This window comes from Rhinolophus hipposideros (assembly GCF_964194185.1).
Source record: "Rhinolophus hipposideros genome assembly, chromosome: 14".
Classification (NCBI taxonomy): Eukaryota; Metazoa; Chordata; class Mammalia; order Chiroptera; family Rhinolophidae; genus Rhinolophus; species Rhinolophus hipposideros.
The window spans coordinates 54874056-54891447 of NC_138060.1; the positions used below are offsets into that span (position 1 = coordinate 54874056).

At 40.7% G+C, this 17392-nt stretch overlaps 1 protein-coding gene across 4 annotated transcripts in view; it reads left to right on the top strand.

Annotated features, from left to right (window-relative positions):
* WDR48 (WD repeat domain 48) overlaps window positions 1-17392 on the top strand; it is a 45061-nt gene that overhangs the window by 13867 nt on the left and 13802 nt on the right. For 2 of the 4 annotated variants that reach the window (XM_081071891.1, XM_081071890.1), the window contains exons 2-12: window positions 1450-1590; window positions 3737-3815; window positions 4577-4659; window positions 4779-4908; window positions 4990-5103; window positions 6872-6960; window positions 7416-7517; window positions 11751-11975; window positions 13609-13683; window positions 14540-14642; window positions 15450-15547. In XM_081071891.1, coding sequence (XP_080928017.1) covers window positions 1450-1590; window positions 3737-3815; window positions 4577-4659; window positions 4779-4908; window positions 4990-5103; window positions 6872-6960; window positions 7416-7517; window positions 11751-11975; window positions 13609-13683; window positions 14540-14642; window positions 15450-15547 — 1239 coding nt within the window. The remainder of the gene's footprint in view (window positions 1-1449; window positions 1591-3736; window positions 3816-4576; window positions 4660-4778; window positions 4909-4989; window positions 5104-6871; window positions 6961-7415; window positions 7518-11750; window positions 11976-13608; window positions 13684-14539; window positions 14643-15449; window positions 15548-17392) is intronic. The other 2 variants (XM_081071892.1, XM_081071893.1) reach the window with 1 other exon arrangement.

Sequence of the window (17392 nt, forward strand, 5' to 3'; positions counted from 1 at the left end):
GGCGTTAGGAGCACAGCGCTCCAACCACCTGAGCCACCGGGCTGGCCCAAGTTTTTCCTTTATGTACCTTGTCCTGTCAGTTATTTCTAGGTATTCTTGTTGCTATTGTAGTTGGGTCTCCCCCCTAACCTCTCCCCCACCCCCCATTATATTCTTAACTGGTTATTTTATTAAATTAGAAAAGTTTTGCTTTGGCTGCAGGTAGCTTGCTGACTATTTCATAATTATAATTGCTTTTGGTTGCTTCTCTTGGGTTTCACATGAAGCAGACAACTTACCTATAGTAACAAAGTAGGGAAAGTGCTCTGAAGGAAAAATTGAGTGAGTTAGAGGAACACAAAACCTCATTTTGCTTGCCAGGTCAGAGAAGGCCTTTTTGAGGAAGCGTCATTTAGCCAAATCTAGATTGCAGTAAGGCTGACCAGAGAGAGCAGGAGGAAGAGAGGGGAGCAGCACATGTGCCTGGAGGTACAGTGTGTGCCAGGAACGGGGGCAGAGAGCAAAGATGGGTGGCAGGAGAGGTGACAAGGCACTTGAGGCCATGTTATGGAGTTCAGATCAAATCGCGAGTCTAGAGGTTTCTGAGCGGGAGTCAGACACATTCCAGTTTACATTTGTAAACATTGCTCTAGCTGCTTTGTGGGGCATGGAGTAAAGACAACTCGGTGTTAAGAAGTGATGGCAGTAGTTTTGCATCAGACTTGCTGATCTTAGATGAGGCTTTTCTTAATGTTATCCTTCTCTTTGCAGCCCTTCAGTCTCCATAGAGTTAAACAAAAATTGTATTGGATTGAAAAATAGGTTTTTTTAGTGGTTACCAGAGGGTAAGGTGGGAGGGGGGAGGGAGATGAGGGTAACGGGGATCAAATATATGGTGATGGAAGGAGATCTGACTCTGGGTGGTGAACACACAATGGGATTTATAGATGATGTATTACAGAATTGGACACCTGAAATTATGTAATTTCATTAACAATTGTCACCCCAACAAATAAATAAAAAAGAAAAACAGGTTTTATATAGGAAAAGACAAGATTTCAAATTGCAGATTGGCCACTAGTGGGCTACACTTTTTTTTTTTTAAGATTTTATTGGGGAAGGGGAACAGGACTTTATTGGGGAACAGTGTGTACTTCCAGGACTTTTTTTCCAAGTCAAGTTGTTGTCCTTTCAGTCTTAGTTGTGAAGGGAGCAGCTCAGCTCCAGGTCCATTTGCCGTTGCTAGTTGCAGGGGGCTCAGCCCACCATCCCTTGCGGGACTGGAGGAGTCGAACTGGCAACCTTGTGGTTGAGAGCCCACTGGCCCATGTGGGAATCGAACCGGCAGCCTTCGGAGTTAGTAGCACGGAGCTCTAACCGCCTGAGCCACCGGGCCGGCCCGACTAGTAGGCTACATTTTATTGCATGTTTTGTAATTTCATAAAAAGCAAATGTTGACTTGTTTGTCAGGTTTCTTATGTTATTCGAGATGAAGTGGAGAAGTACAATCGAAATGGAGTCAATGCGCTGCAGCTGGACCCAGCACTCAATAGACTTTTCACGGCAGGTCGAGACTCCATCATAAGGATATGGAGTGTCAGTCAGCACAAGGTAAGGCAGGGGTCAAGTTCATGTTTGAAATCTGTGCTTCTTAAATTTCAGTCTGTTTAATACTGTGTCCTTCACAGTTTCCGATGTCATCTCCCTGAACACTGAGTTATTTGGTACACTGTACAAAAACATTGCAATCATAATTCTGTGAGCCTTTGAGAAAAACACCCCAAGTGGAGTTTTAGCAGTAGTTTAGCTAAGGCAGGGACTCCATAAACTAGGTCTGTGATAAGAGCTCTCTGCTACAAAGAAACAAGGGGTTTGTCTGGTAGGGGGATTACTTGTCAATAGTCTATTTTTTGGCATTAAATATGTTCTTCAAAAGCTTCTTGGCAATCCTTTTCACTGCTACTAAGAAAAGGTTGAATATGCTTTTACATTTATAATTAATCTTGAACAAATATTTGATTTCTTTATTTAAAAGTGATTAGGGTGCCCACAAAACCCATAGGGCTTATTTGATAATACAAAGTTGGTGTAAAAGTATGAGGAGAACGTGCTCCCCTTCTGTAGGAGATTTAAAGTCTGCTTTCTTAAACAGGGACCGGATTTAAATACACGTAAAGATAAATCCCCAGTCAAATGGCGAGGAACTCCTTTTGTATTTTGTTTGCTTATATTGTGAATGACATAGAAAGGAATATTCGGGGAAGGAAAAGGTGCATTTATTGAGCTCCTACCAGACACTCTTAGCACTTTCATATCCAATATGGTCTTAATTCTCACAGTAATCCTTGAGCAGCTGTTATGAGTCATTTCCATAGATTGGAAAACAGGCTTAGAGAAATCCATGGTTAAATAACTACCGTGTTTCCCCGAAAATAAGACCTAGCTGGACAATCAGCTCTAATGTGTCTTTTGGAGCAAAATCTTATATTAATTTTTGCTCCAAAAGACACATTAGAGCTGATTGTCCAGCTAGGTCTTATTTTCGGGGAAACACGGTAGTAAGTAGCTGAGAATTAGAGTCCATCTAACTTCAAAACCCTGATGCTAAATCCTATAGTTTTAAAAGTCTGTCTTTTTAGCAAACTCTGCAAGTTTGGTGTTCAGTCCAAAGAAAACCCACTGTTTTGTACAGTTGCTGGATAATGTTTCTTTAAATGGACTTCGGTCTAGTGGGCTTTGGATTCTTTAACCAGTGAAAACAACGGTGGCCCAATGTCAAAAACATCAAAAGTAAGAAAACTATGGTTTTTAAGTGCTTTTTGGAACTTATATTTGAATTGCAGTGTCACCTTTCTGGGAGTTAACAGTATTTCAAACAAATTAAGGAAAACACAAGAACTAACCTGGAGGAATCTAGAAAGCTCCCTGTTCTGCCCTCAAACATCTTTTTTTCTGGTCTTCATTTTACTACAAGGTTGAATAGCATCTTTTCTCAAACAGACTTGTCGAGAGAGCTGTTCTCTTTGCCCTTGAAGTGTCTTGAACTTGCCTGTCTTAGGTGTAGGATGTAACTTAAATACTCTCCTTTAAGAGAGCTCGCTTGGTAATGAAGCCGAGTGAGAGGAATAGAAGAATCTCAAATTACTGAATTGAAATGGTGACTCGAGTAGTACTCCTTTAGCCCTTGGCTTCCATTTCTTCTCTGAAGGACTGTAGGTATCGTGAGGAAAAGTCTTAATTCAGAGGGTAAAAACCACAGTAGGAAGCTAAAACCAAAAGTGTGCATCTGCTTCCGCAATCAGGTTCCGCTCCTCACCATTCTCATCAGCCTCATTTCTGCCCCTCCTGTCTGCTGGGAGCCCCCACTGCTGCTGATTCAAATCCCTGGGCAGCCTGCAGATTTGTTCTCGACCTGTCCTGTCTGGTAAACCCCTTCTCCTAGCACTTTGGGTCACACACAGTGCCTAGCCCAGATCTTGTTGCCTTCACTAACTCAAGACAAACATTTAGCATTCTCCTGTAAATCTAGGCTTCCATCAGTAATAAAAGTGTCTTGAGACAAAACTTTGTAAAAATTTGCATCTGTTCTCTGGAAGCATCAATTGTTTGATGAAATTCTGCTCTGAATTCGTTGTCAATTTTAAGGCCTTAGAACAGTGAGTCACACTAACCAAAGAATCTAAACATATCTATAATTTGTAATATATTTCATCCTCTAACATCAACTAATGACTTTTGATTTTTCTTTTAATTTCAGCAAGATCCATATATAGCATCCATGGAACACCATACTGATTGGGTAAACGACATTGTACTCTGTTGTAATGGGAAAACCTGTAAGTACTTCTTTGGATTATCGGGTTTTAGGAAGTTTTTAATTCAATTTGATATTTTCATTTTTTTGTGTGAGCTTTTTTATTGAAGTATAACATACATACAGAAAAGCATGCACACCTTGAGAATACTAAGAGCTTAGTAAAATTTTACAAGGTCAGCACCCGTATCAGAAAACATCACCCATGCCACCCTTTCAGTCACTGCCCCTTGCTCCACGGTAACTGTTCTTCTGTCTTCTAAACACTATAAATTAGTTTCGCCTGCATTTGAACTGTATGTAAATAGACTCATAGAATATGTATTCTTTTTTCAGTTTTTTAATGTCTCTTTTTGTTCTTATTATGGTAAGATCCATTTCTTGATTTTTCAGTCTGTTTTAGAGAAATTTTCTCAATCATATTAATTCAACTGGAACAATAAAAAAAGTTTGCCCTGCCTATTTAAAAAAATATTTGAGACAAAATATAATAGAAAGAGCTAGAAAGATAATTGAAACATAATAGAAATATAATAGCTAGAAATATAATAGAAAGAGCTAGAAAGCTCTAGAGAGAGCCTTTAGATATACTATAAGCATGATGTTTGTATGTGTATATGAACATTAACAGATGTTTGAACTGATGTCAGAAATATAAATATTCAAGTATACTATATGTGTAGATGAACATTAGTTGGAAACAATGTTACATTATTTTACAAGTCTTTAAAATGATGATAATTTATAGGACTAAGGGGTTAATTTATTCTTTGCCTCTTCTAGTGATATCTGCTTCTTCTGACACAACAGTGAAAGTATGGAATGCACATAAGGGATTTTGCATGTCAACATTAAGGACACATAAGGTAAAACAACGGACATAGTTTTCAGTGTAGTTAGTGTTGTGTTGGCATCTCAGCGCTTTATGTGGCTCATTTTCTTATTGACCTACAGAGTAGATCACAGTGCGTGTGTTTTATTACAGGACTATGTAAAGGCCTTAGCATATGCCAAGGACAAAGAACTGGTAGCATCAGCTGGGTTGGACAGACAGATATTCCTTTGGGATGTGAATACTCTGACAGCACTGACTGCCTCAAATAACACTGTCACAAGTAAGGTGTTTGACAAAAATTTCTTTGAAAGTGCTCCACGTTGACATAAATAAAGAATGGTTTATAAAACATCTTTAATAGGTTTGCATCGAGACAGTGGTTCATATTTTGAGAGTGCTTCTACCTACAGCGTTCTAGCCCCCAAGAGTATGATTGAACAACAAGGAGCTAGTTCCTCACTGCAGTCTAAAAATGGTAACTTCTCCAGGTGTAACCTGGTTATTTATGTATTTTTGTACATATGCATGTCTTAGCTCCCTAGCTAAAGTGTAAGTTCCTGCGCTTCCGGCAGAAGAGTCTTTCTTAGTACTACTTTGTATCTCCCACAGCATTGCCTGGCCCAAAGCCACAAACTCAGCAGATATTATTGTTGCAGGTGGGGATTGCCTGACAAAGTAGGCAGTTTCTGACTTTTAAAAGTGTCACTATATAGTAAGAGCTTTTGAGTTAATGGCCAAGATGGAGAATAGCCAAAGCAAAGAAAGAAAAGGTTTTCTGTGCTAATTTTGCAGGACCTTTTCGAAGCAGCCCTAAAGAATCCAGCCAATTCCAGAAGAGGTCAGGAAGGCTAGGGGGCTTCAAGAGGCAATTCAGAGACATTCACAGCAAGTTAATAAGTATGGGTGCCTCATCAGCTAGCTGGGAGGGCTCAGATTACCAGGTCAGACCCACACAAGTCTAGACTTGAAACTCAGCTTCCTGCTTGCCCAGCCTACTGGAGTCCTCTAGGCCGGGTTTCAGGAGGAACCCTTCACACATTTTTGGCTAAGCCTGGAAGGTCTGTGTTCAGGACATGGGCCCAAACTCTCTAGATCTCTGTATTATTATAGATACGGTTTGTCATGACTGTGGAACACTCACATTGACTTAGGGGCCAAGAAGGGCAAGTGGGAGGCTGGTGTTTATAATTACCTTGAATAGTGTTTTGCTTTTTTCCCCAAGAACTATGTGAAGGTCTAAACACTATTCTCTCCTTGTTCTTCTTGGTTTTTCACCTGTACACTATCTCAGTGAGTCAGCAGCTGGTCCCTGCTGGGGGCTGTCAGGATCCATCATTTAGCTCTCTCTAGATGTAATATAAGGCCTGCCTCAGAGAGACACTTATAAGAGGGAACAGAGCAAAAAAGCAGGATTGTCCCAAGGTCAGAGACCAGGCTTAGTGGTTACAGATTCTGCAACAAGTATGTCTTGCTTAGAATTGTTTAGAGAGGATTTCACATAAGCTTTATTTTTTTTATGATTATATAAATAATACTAATAGCTAACATTTATTGAGCACTTCCTATAAGCCGTTACTTTACTAAATATTTTACATGTATTAACTCCTTTACTTAACACTTCTCAGTATGTTGGTTTATATTTATTCTTTATTGTAAAATTAGGGTCTACTACATAGAGTTTTACATATAACTTTTTCCACTTCAGTGACATTTTGTTCAGAATCAAAGGTCATGAACATGATTCTTGGTATACATTGCCTAATTTCCTTCTAGAATAGTTCTACCAAATTATTCTCCCACAAGTAATGTATGAGAGTGCCATTTTACTGTGTTTTTTTGACAATTAACTATTACCTTGTGTTGTTTTTTAATCTGATGTCGTAGGTGAAAATTATACTTTTGATTCGTGTATCCTTGAAAATAGTGAGTTTGGACATATTGTTCACATATATTGGCACATGTATATCTTTGAAAATACATTACTTATGTGGATAGTTTTTAAATGGCAGGGCAATTCAATTTAGCAAATATTTGTTGAGTACTTGTGTATACTCAAATCCAGAAGAGATGTAAAATTTGATAGCAATATTGTTTAGAATTATCTTCATAATAGGTAGATTTCTTTTCCTTAGAACTCTTATAAAGATAAGATTTTTCTAAATCTAATAAACTTGCAATTTTTGCTGACTAGCTATAAGCAGCTGATGATTTTGTTAACATTTAGCTCTGTTTATCCTTAATAGCTTCTTCTTTAAGTGGGAACAAAGATTCCATTTATAGCCTGGCAATGAATCAACTGGGAACAATCATTGTATCAGGGTCCACTGAGAAGGTAAGGGGAAGCTTAAAAGGTGTATGTATATACGTATTTTTTTAGTTTCAGGTGTGCCAAACAATGTAATAGACATTTCATCCCTCACAATAAAGGGTATATTTTAACAGTAGAAAACAAAGAAACCAAAATATTTTATCGTGTAATTACTAAATACATAGACAGTGGTTTTGCCTGGCAGATTCTAAAAGAGAGGTTTTACTAGAACAAGTCAGAGTATGACCACATAATCACTGTTGTGTGTGGTGCTGGGGTGGGTGGATGGGGGCGGGAGGCCTGTGTTTTTTGACGTTAAAAAGTCTTCCTCTGAGTTAAAAAGGTTGAGAGCCTTAGACAATGTCCATTGGCAGAAGCCGTGTTTCCTTCTCAGAATTTAATGGTTGTCATTTCACTTACACCTGTTATTTAAATTTGATCATGTGTATACTCACGTAATATTTTGTTACAATTCACAGGTTTTAAGGGTATGGGATCCAAGAACATGTGCAAAACTAATGAAGCTTAAAGGGCACACGGATAATGTAAAAGCATTGCTGTTGAACAGAGATGGCACACAGGTATTCAGTTTCACGCGGGCATTTACCTAATGACTTTGTCAAAATCTTCACAAAGCAGAAATCCTCCCACTTTGTATACTGTTACATTATTGACTTGAATGAAAAGCTACATAGATTATAAACTGTGCTCTAATTTTAAATCCTTAAAATACTCAGTTGTACATATAATAATCCAAATTTTGAAAGCATTCTGTTTATATCATTTTTAAATAAAGGCCAAACAAGGAACTTCCTTAGGATAATTCTAACACAGATGAGTAAAAGCAATTGTGATGGGTATAGGCTAAAATAATTTAAAATGTTACCTTTGTGTTAAACAGAAAGAAACTGTGGTATTGAATGCATTCTACCAGTGTGTTAAGTGGAAAATGTCCTCATCGTGTGTCTGACTTTGGGGCAGATCTTGTCAGTTGCCTGTGTAGATACAGTCCGTAGGTTTGGTCTGTAGGTTTAGTCATCTAACACAGTGCTTAGAGTCAGCATTTCCAAGAAAAATACTTTGGTGTATTTGAACATGTGCCAGTACTCTGTTGGCTACATAATTTTTGAATTAGAAATCATAATTCTACTTGTTCTGTAGCAATATAAAAATGGTCTTTTATCAATGTGGATAATAAAAAACAAAAGCTGAGCACCATTTTATGTTATGACGTACAGTAGTACCTCGGTTTTCGAACGTCTCTATTGATGAACATTTCGGTTTACGAATGCCGTATATTTTATGCGTCTATGGTATCATTAGATAGTAAAATTCATGCTAAATTTGCAGATTTACGGGTTGATTTTAAAGGTCTAGAACGGATTAATCCATTTTACATTACCTTCTATGGGGAAACCATGCCTCGGTTTTCGAACGTTTCAGAACTCGAACGGATTACATTTGAAAACTGAGGTACCACTGTACCTCTACCACGCCCTCCTGCCTTCCCCAGCCATTGTTTTCATAGGGCAGGGATAAGTTCACAGCTAATTGGAACTGGTTATGGAGTTGAGGAGCAGGAAGATGATGAGATCAGTTTGTTACTCCTATGGAAATTATGTCATGGAAATTGCCTTGCACATTAGTTAGAGAAACTTCTGTCTGCAGGAGTGAAAGGAAGGTTTGAAAATGTAGCCAAAGGAAGGAGATGATTTTCAGAAGCAGATGAAGAAAGGCTCGAAGATGCCCGTGGAGGTCTGTGGAGATGGAAGGCTCTTGGTGTTAATGTACTGTGTGGCCTTGCAGAGAGGGCTTCACTTTGCTGGTTCTACGTTTGCTCAACTGCAAAGTGAGACTCACTGTATTTAGTTGATGGGAAGATGAGAAGTAATAAGTATATGCTTGTTTGTAAGCCATGCATTTTCTAGAGCTCTTTACAGCCCCATTTTCATGAGTCTAAGAAGTCCATGTGGGCAGCTCCTTACTGTTTTATAGGGTAGCTGCTAGGCTGCACTTGGTGTGGGTGCCCATGCCTTGCTCTCTTAGCTGTGTCCAGGACTGGACTGGATCGTATGGTCTCCGTGGGATGGCCCTTAAGTAGGCGCTTCAGACAAGATGGTCAGTGGCTCTGGGCCTGGCAGGCCTTCTAAAGTTCCTCCTGTCTGCTACGCTCCATGCTTTGTTTCCTATTTAGGTATTTACGAATGTGCTTATATCCAAGATGATTTAAGTAGCAAGTATAGTTATATGTGCTCTTCCCTGGAGTCAGCTAGTTTACTGTAAGCAGGGACAGCGATGTGGTATGACTCCCAAAGCTGCCTGTCAGCCTTAGAATGCATAATTAATAGATAGCACTCCCCCTCTCATTCCTCTTCCGTCCCTTTTCCTTACTGGCCCTTCTAGACTACATGTAAATTTAGCCATCAACAGCAGACCGTATTTACATGAGGGAATTAATCAACAAAACAACTAATAACTCCTTATTTGGGAAAAAGAGAAGGGGACAAAAAGAAACCTTTACTTACTAATTCTCAAAACCTTGTAATACGGAAGAGATAGCTATCACTTACTGGACCAGAGTATATATTGCATCCTGCAGAGCTGCCTTTCAGGCTTCTGATGTAGGGTCTCTGGTGGCATTTAACTCAGGGACTTATGATTGTATATAATAGGCCAGCGAATTCCATGCATATCAACCTATTGCCTCTTTTTATTGTAGAGTAAGATCCTTACCTAGCAAACCTTACTATTTGAGGTCTGTCACCACTGCAGTTGTTCTGATTGGTGTCAACATTACTGGGCTGGGCCACTTGTCATTCCTTGTACTTGCTCAGTCATTTGCTTGAGGAGCTGGGACCACCTGCCATCTTGGTTTGTGTCGGTCACAGGGTTTTCCTGGTAATACAAGTCCTGCTGAATCTAGCTTACGGGTCTAGGGGTCTCCAGCATTAGGCCACTCCTTGACCCTGACTTACCTTGCCTACTTGGCTGCTCTCTTTTGGCAGTTGTAATTGTATATGAATGACCATCCCAGAAACACTTGTGTTGGTCAACGGTAGCCTGGCCCCAATAAACTGGTAGCTCTCATCTCCACTGGCAAAAACATAGAGCACTCCTAAATCTGATTTAGCAGAACCATTTGGGACATTCTGTCCTGGCACCCCGGAATCACCTCATAATGAGGGGGTCTTCATGGTTATCCAGTGGAAGGGTAAAGGCAGTGGGAAACGCTTTGATTAGACCTCTAACTTCTACCAGATGTCAGGCACTAGAATTCCTAGGAAATGGGCACATCCTTCAACCATACTGTCAAACGCTGCAAAGAAGTTTGCCAACACTGCACTTCAAAAGGGATTAGTGTCTATTTGGGGGCCTAATATTTAACAGTCTTAGAATACTACATTCTATATCAGGGTTGATAGAACTCTGTGTTTCATCATATGCTTTCAGCTGTGCACTCTTGGTTTTGGACTTACCTCTTTCCTGTTGCAAGTCGCCCAGGCTGTGAGGACTTTCAACCCATCATCTAAAGTTGTACTCCCTGTAGGTCCATGGTCTAGGATCTGAGTAGTCAGAGTTTTGCCACCTCAGAGTAGCGTCTCTCCCTGGAATGGAGAGGCCCTCCTTCCCCTCTTCCTGTCAGACTGCCACAGTTCTCCCACACACGTGCTGACGATCTGCTTGTAACCTTAATCCTGACAGTTTCTTTGTTGTTTGGTCTTTTGGTTCCTTAGGGAACTCGTTGGAATAGGTGATTAAAATGCTGGTGCTCCTGGCAGCCTATGGGGGAGTCTCCTAGTATGTCTTCGTGTCATGAAACGTGTCCAGAGTTCTAAAGGCCCCTTCCAGTCACAGGGCATGCCAGTAAATCCGGGCACGGCCTCATATATTCAAACACTTTCCAAATCCCCAAGCCCACAATTATCCTCTCTTCTTTGAAGCTCGTTGCCTACTTAATTTCATACACTAGCACCAACCAACAGTTGCTTTCTCCTTGGGGCCATTTTTTTCCCCAAAGAAGTAAGTTTTTATCCTCTTATGCAAGTCACCACGGTAACTGCTAGAGACACCAGGCATTCTGAATGCAAATGTGGGGTGGCTCTTTCAGCCTGTTTGTCACACTCACAGTGTGCTCAGCCCTCATTTGTATGCCAGCAACTTCTGTGTAGTTGATGCTCCTGAGCCTTTTGAAAGTGAATGCTGAGGGTCCACATTTTATATTAATAGATGTTGAACTTGAGGCTCGTATGGGAAGAATCCGAAGTCCCAGAAAGTGAGTGGTAAACTGGGGACTAGATTTTGCTTCTGACTCCTGTCAGTAGAATCCAAGAGACCAGGCAGGCCATCAGAAATCCAGAGCCATGAGAGAGGGGACGAGGCAGAGGTGTGACTCGGCACCAGAAGGCTTGCTGGCCTGTGCAGTGCTTATCAAACGTAGTGTATCGGAATGACCTGGAGAGCCTGTCAAAACACAGATTACTGGACCCATCGGAGTTTCTGCCTCATCAGGTCTGGAGTGGGGTCCAGTCATTTATATTTGTCACAAGCTCCCAGGGGATGCTGATGCCACAGGTGGTCACGTAGAGAGGACGAAGGCACTTTTGTTCAGAGGTTTCCCCTGCTTGAGCATGTACTAAGTTGCCTATGGTCATTTCAACCTGCGTGCAAGCTTGTCAGATCTTTTCAGAGGCGGGAACATAGGTTAGTAGAGGGGTGTGTTTGACAGCGTGGAGTGAGGAGAGAAGCCAAGTGCAAAGCACAGGAAAACAGGAACTTCGGGGTCGGATTCTAACCTTAACTTTCTTTGTTCCCAGTGCCTTTCTGGCAGTTCTGATGGGACCATTCGCCTTTGGTCCCTTGGTCAGCAGAGATGTATTGCAACGTACCGAGTCCATGACGAAGGTGTCTGGGCTCTGCAAGTCAACGATGCCTTCACACACGTGTATTCTGGAGGAAGGGACCGGAAGATCTATTGTACAGACCTAAGAAACCCTGACATGCGAGTGCTCATTTGCGAAGAAAAAGCACCGGTTCTCAAGGTATGTCATATATTTCAGTTTTATAATGAAGAGTGTTACATGTGCTAGCCAAACACAGCCAAAACTGTATTAAAACGTGAATCAACTGTGGGGTTATCAAAAAGATATCTTAACATTTTGGTTAGTCACCTGGAAGAAATGTTGACCTCTTGGGTACATGAGGGACGCCAGGCTTTCCCGCCAGCGATTCCTGGTGGGATTGCCCCGCATTGCTCCTGAGCTCGCCTGGCTTTTCTAGCCTGTCCTTAGAGGAGGAATATGAGGAATTCAGGTATCTGAGAACAGCAAAGCAGCAAGATGTCCAGTGCCTCGAGAGGGATGGTGTGAAAGAGGAATCTAAAGGCAACAAGCTGGCTCGTACTCTACACCATTACTGCCGCAAACTGATTCTGATAGTCAGGGTCTATCGGGGTGTGAGTAAAAGGGTACCTGAGAAGCCGTCCATATTGACACCTGCTAAGAGTCAAAAATGGCCAGTCATCATATGGCAAGATACCTAGGCTCACTGTTAGTCACAGAATTAATTGCACATTAAAACAACAGTGAGGAAATTTCCAGATTTAAAATGGAGGCATAAAGACGACACTACCCCCTCTTCTCAGAAATCATCTGAAAACGAGGAAAGCAAGAAACAGAACTACAAATAGCCATCATCTATGAAACTGAGCAATACCTGAAACCCATACCACAGTCTAGGAGGAAGGACTGACAGGAAACAGAGGTCTAATGAGACCGCTGAGAGGACGCCCGAGTCTAGGAGCTTTTACAAAACTGGCCGAGTACAGCGCTTTCAAACAGGGCCCACCTAATGGACGAGACCAATAAACCTTTAGAGAAGCAAGCGAGTTGGGGCTGAAATCATACAAACACAGCGGGTGTGCAGGAAGCAGGCTGATGGGCGAGACAGGTGTGAAGGGGAAACACCGCCTGTGAGTCCTGCAGCTGCCAGGATCTCCTGGCTGTGGAGGAAAAGAACTTAGCGCAGACGGAACCGTGTGTGACAAGGAATATCACTTTGAACTGAAGAGGGTTCCTGCTTGCTGGGAGTCCAGCCCTGTCTCCACAATCCAAACCTGCAATTTCCTGTCCAGGAAAACAGCGGATGACTGTATGGGTAGTTATGTATTTTTACGTGTATAGTGTTTTAAAAATACAGGAAGACATACAGTGTATTCCCCATAGGTGAGGGGACTGAATTACATGGGTCCTTTTCACTTTTGTTTGTTGTATTGTTCAAGTGTTTGTTTTTTGTTTTTTTTACTACAAACATTTTCAAAGAAAAAAAGAAACATATGTCTTTGTTACTAAGGAAGAACACAAAAACAAAAAATTATGGTAAGTCATCATTTGACTGTATCCATTTAGATCCCTTAAATTAACCACACTTAAAACTTCAAGACACTGTTTTTGGTGAGAAGTCACCCCTATCCTATTGTACTTTTATAGGGCTGTGAATCTCTTTAGCACAGACTCCCTCATTCACTGTGTGTCCCTAGCTTTTAACCCAGGCCATGGTATAGTCAATGCACAAATGATGAATGAAGGAGTTGATATTTAATATTGTATAGCCCTTCCTGGCAGTTCAAAAGAGTCAACATTCTGCAAAGCACTTATTTTTATGCTTTGTTTTCAGATGGAGCTGGATAGGTCAGCTGATCCCCCTCCTGCAATCTGGGTTGCAACAACTAAATCTACAGTAAATAAGTGGGTAAGTGAGCCACTGTACACCTGGCCAAGGATTATAAACATGTGGTTTGTTGTCACAGACCTGCCACATAGCAGTAGCAAATGCTCAGTATGAACCTGACTTGCAGCATGCTTTTGGACAGTGGCAAAAATCTGGAAGCCTCTATGAATGCAGGTGTGAACCTAAGGGTTGTACTAGAATTAAAGTAATACTCAAAGCTTCTGACTTCTTTGTCAGGAGCCAAGAAGTATACTCGATATGCTAGAATAAGCACTAGCCTGATACAACTAGTAAATATTAGTAGAGCTTCTGACCTCTTGATGCTGCATTTGAAAGTAGGCAGCACAGGTGCCGGCACAGCAGGGAAACTTCTAGGATTCTGTTTTTCCAAACAGAGAGAAAGCAGAAAATTGTGCTTTCAGATTCATTTCCTTTTTCTTCTTAGCATGAAGAACAGGAGTAGAAATAGAGGATGAGCAGAGAACAGTCATCAAAAGTACTATTCTTAAATCTTAAAGAAGATTTTAGTTTTCTTGCTTACCAATTTGTGGATAACAAAAAAGAAGCGCTTGCCTTTGTTCCTGTGCTTATAAAAACTGTTATATGTCTTGTCTAAATTTCATTGTGCCAATTTGAGATCAACATAGTTTACCTGGAAGATTGCCTAATGTTCTCGCCAAAAAAACAACATTCTCTTCTTAATATTTGTTTTAGTTTTTTTTTTAATCATGGTAGATAATTGTATTTTGTAACAATTTTTTGATTGTTGTTATCGTTGGGTTTTTCTCATTTGTTCTTTGTTTTTCTTGCCACTTTAAACAGATTGGCAAATCTTATAAAGCATAAAATGATTAAATAATGAATTTTGTTCCTTCAGACATTGAAGGGAATTCATAACTTTAGAGCCTCTGGAGATTATGACAATGACTGTACCAATCCTATAACACCCCTTTGTACACAACCTGACCAGGTTATTAAAGGTGAGTAAGGAAATTGGAAGGTTATGGTGCCTTTTATTTAGGTTAATTATAGTTACTAAGAGATTGACAAAAATAAAGGAGATGACCTACCTTTAAATGTAATTCTAGTGTCAGCAAAAGACTCATAATAGCATAGTGGTGTATTTTTAATAGAAGAAAAGCATTTAAAAACTGCTATTTAGTGACTTTAAAAAATGGGCTTTCTTGAGTTAATCTTTTTACCCCAAATCAGAATAGTCATGATCTTGGTAAAGCCAACAGCCATTTTGAAAAATACATAGAGTTTAATGTTATCTTTTGGCACAAGCCACAAAAGGTCAGATCTGGTCCTGGAATTCTATGTGCTGCAGCTGGAATGGCACCTCTGACTTGAATGTCAGAGTTGGGGATTAGAATATTGAATGCGACATTCAGTGTCATGTCCATGCTGTCACCTTTAGAATAGAATGTCCTTTCAGGAGGCATCAAAGAGACGGAAGATAGGACACTACAGTTAGTGGGAGAAGGGGCTAACTCAGAGGTTTCCTATCATCATTTGGACTTTTCCAGGGGGATAAAACTGCTTGCCCTTAACAGTTTTCCACTGTTGGCCCTTTGAAGTGAGGAGTCTTTAATCTATAATCTGTTATTAAAATCGACCTTAAATTGCCTTGAATATAAGTATATAGTCTTCTGGTTTGCCTTCTCCTTCCTGTAGCTAGTATGATTTATGTTCTGTTACATCCTAGTTAACAATTATTGCCTTACTGTGAATTTAAATGTAGTAGAAGGATTGTTTTGTTAATTGTGTGGGTTTTTTTCCTTTAGGGGGTGCTAGTATTATTCAGTGCCACATTCTTAATGATAAGAGACATATATTAACCAAAGATACCAATAATAATGTGGCATATTGGGATGTATTGAAGGTGAGTATCTTTTTGTATTAAATATGTGTTACTAGATCATGTATCCCATTTATTTTTTTTATTGTAAAACAACCGAGATAATAAATATATAAATTAAGATTTAATTGTAATAATGCCTTATTGGGGCAGGGGATGGATACTTTCTTATGGGAATGTTAGATAAGGCCATAGTTTGTCTTTTTAAATACCTAAAATTTGAATGGAACCATTTTCTCTGTTTAGTATATTACAAACTGTGTTACGTGCTGCCTTACCTGAAAATGAATACGTAAGAGTTCCTCATCCTTGACACTGTTGGCATTTTGGGCCAGATAAGTCTTTGCTGGGCGTGAGGGGGAGTGTGATCTTGTCCTGTGTGTTGTAGAATGTTTAGCAGCCTCCACCCACTAGATGCCAGTCACCACCCCTCCACTGCAGTTGTGACAACCCAAAATGTCTCCAGACATTGACAGATGTTGAGGGGGTGGAAGGAGGAAGGAGGAGGCAAAATCGCCCTAGTTGAGAGCCACTCGAGGGCACAAATAAGTTTGGCTGTTTCTTCGGGTTTCCATCCAGCACAGAGAGCCTCAGTTACAGCACTGGATCATCTTACGGTGACTCCGCTGAGACAGTTGAGGGGTATTATTAACCTGCTCAGCCACATTCTAAATAGCGCTGGAGGATTTGTAGAGAGTTTGAAAAGTTTGCTTTTAGAAAAGTTCTGACAAATGTCCCTTTAGTGTTGTTGGTATATTTGTTCAGCAGCTATTTCCTGGATGAATGTTGAATGAATATTGTGTGCAGAGAACTGTGTTGCGCGTCATAGATGACAAATAAGTCTGTCCCTTCTGGTAGGAGGGGCAAGAGCGGGAGAATGTGAAAGCCTTAAACAGATCACAGGGTAGCTTATGGACATAGGCAATTACTTACAACCGGAGAAATCAGCAGAGCTTCATGGTCGAGAAATCATTTGAACAGGGGCCTAAAGTATTCCAGCAGATGAATAGTGGGAGGGTGTCCTAGGAAGAGGGAGTGAGTGACAGAAGCACAGAAGAGGGAAGGTACATGCTTATTTAGGGGCAGGTGAACAGTTTGTGTAATTGGAGCTTGAGTACAAGGGAGTCCTAAGGGTGTAAGCATGAAAGATGATATCCAAGTCATTTCCCAAAGAGTCTTGAATTGCAGGCCCCAGAGTTGGCCTTTCTTTGATACCCCTTAAAGAATCTTAATCTTAGATGGTTTTAGAGCAGGAAAATCCCGTATTCAAAGCAGTAGTAGTATGTGTAATAGGAAAGAAGCTGGAAGACATAGGAAAGAAACTGGAAGACATTTGTCTGAAGCGTGATGTTTTGGGGGAAATCTAAAAGGAAAAGACAGATGTTGGATATATTATAAAGGAAGAATTGAAAAGATCTGGGGTTTTGGTTAGGCTCTCGTTTGTAAGGAACAAATACTCATTTAAGTTAACTTCTGCAGCTGAAGAATAAGATAAGTGTTACTTTCTGGGAAAAGAGGGCTGTCTGAATAGAAACCGAGGCCTAACACTTTCCTCCCTGTGGGGCACTGTGTGGGAAGTCACATTACAAAACAGTTGCTTGGTGAGCATGGCTTCGGAACAACAGGCCTTAGTTGAGTGGAAAGTTGAATTGCAGCAGGCTCCAAAAGTCCTATTGGTTTTTCTCTACAATAGAGAAATGCTTATCAGGGAACTGGAAACTCACATTTGTTTCGGAATGGAGTCCCGTGGAGGTAGGGCCAGGGGGACGGCCTCGGCAGGAGCTTGGGTACTCCACCACTAATGTGGCCTGAGCTCCGCTCTGGGGCTGGCTTCACCTCATGCTGCCCAGCACCTGAGGCTCCCCAGAA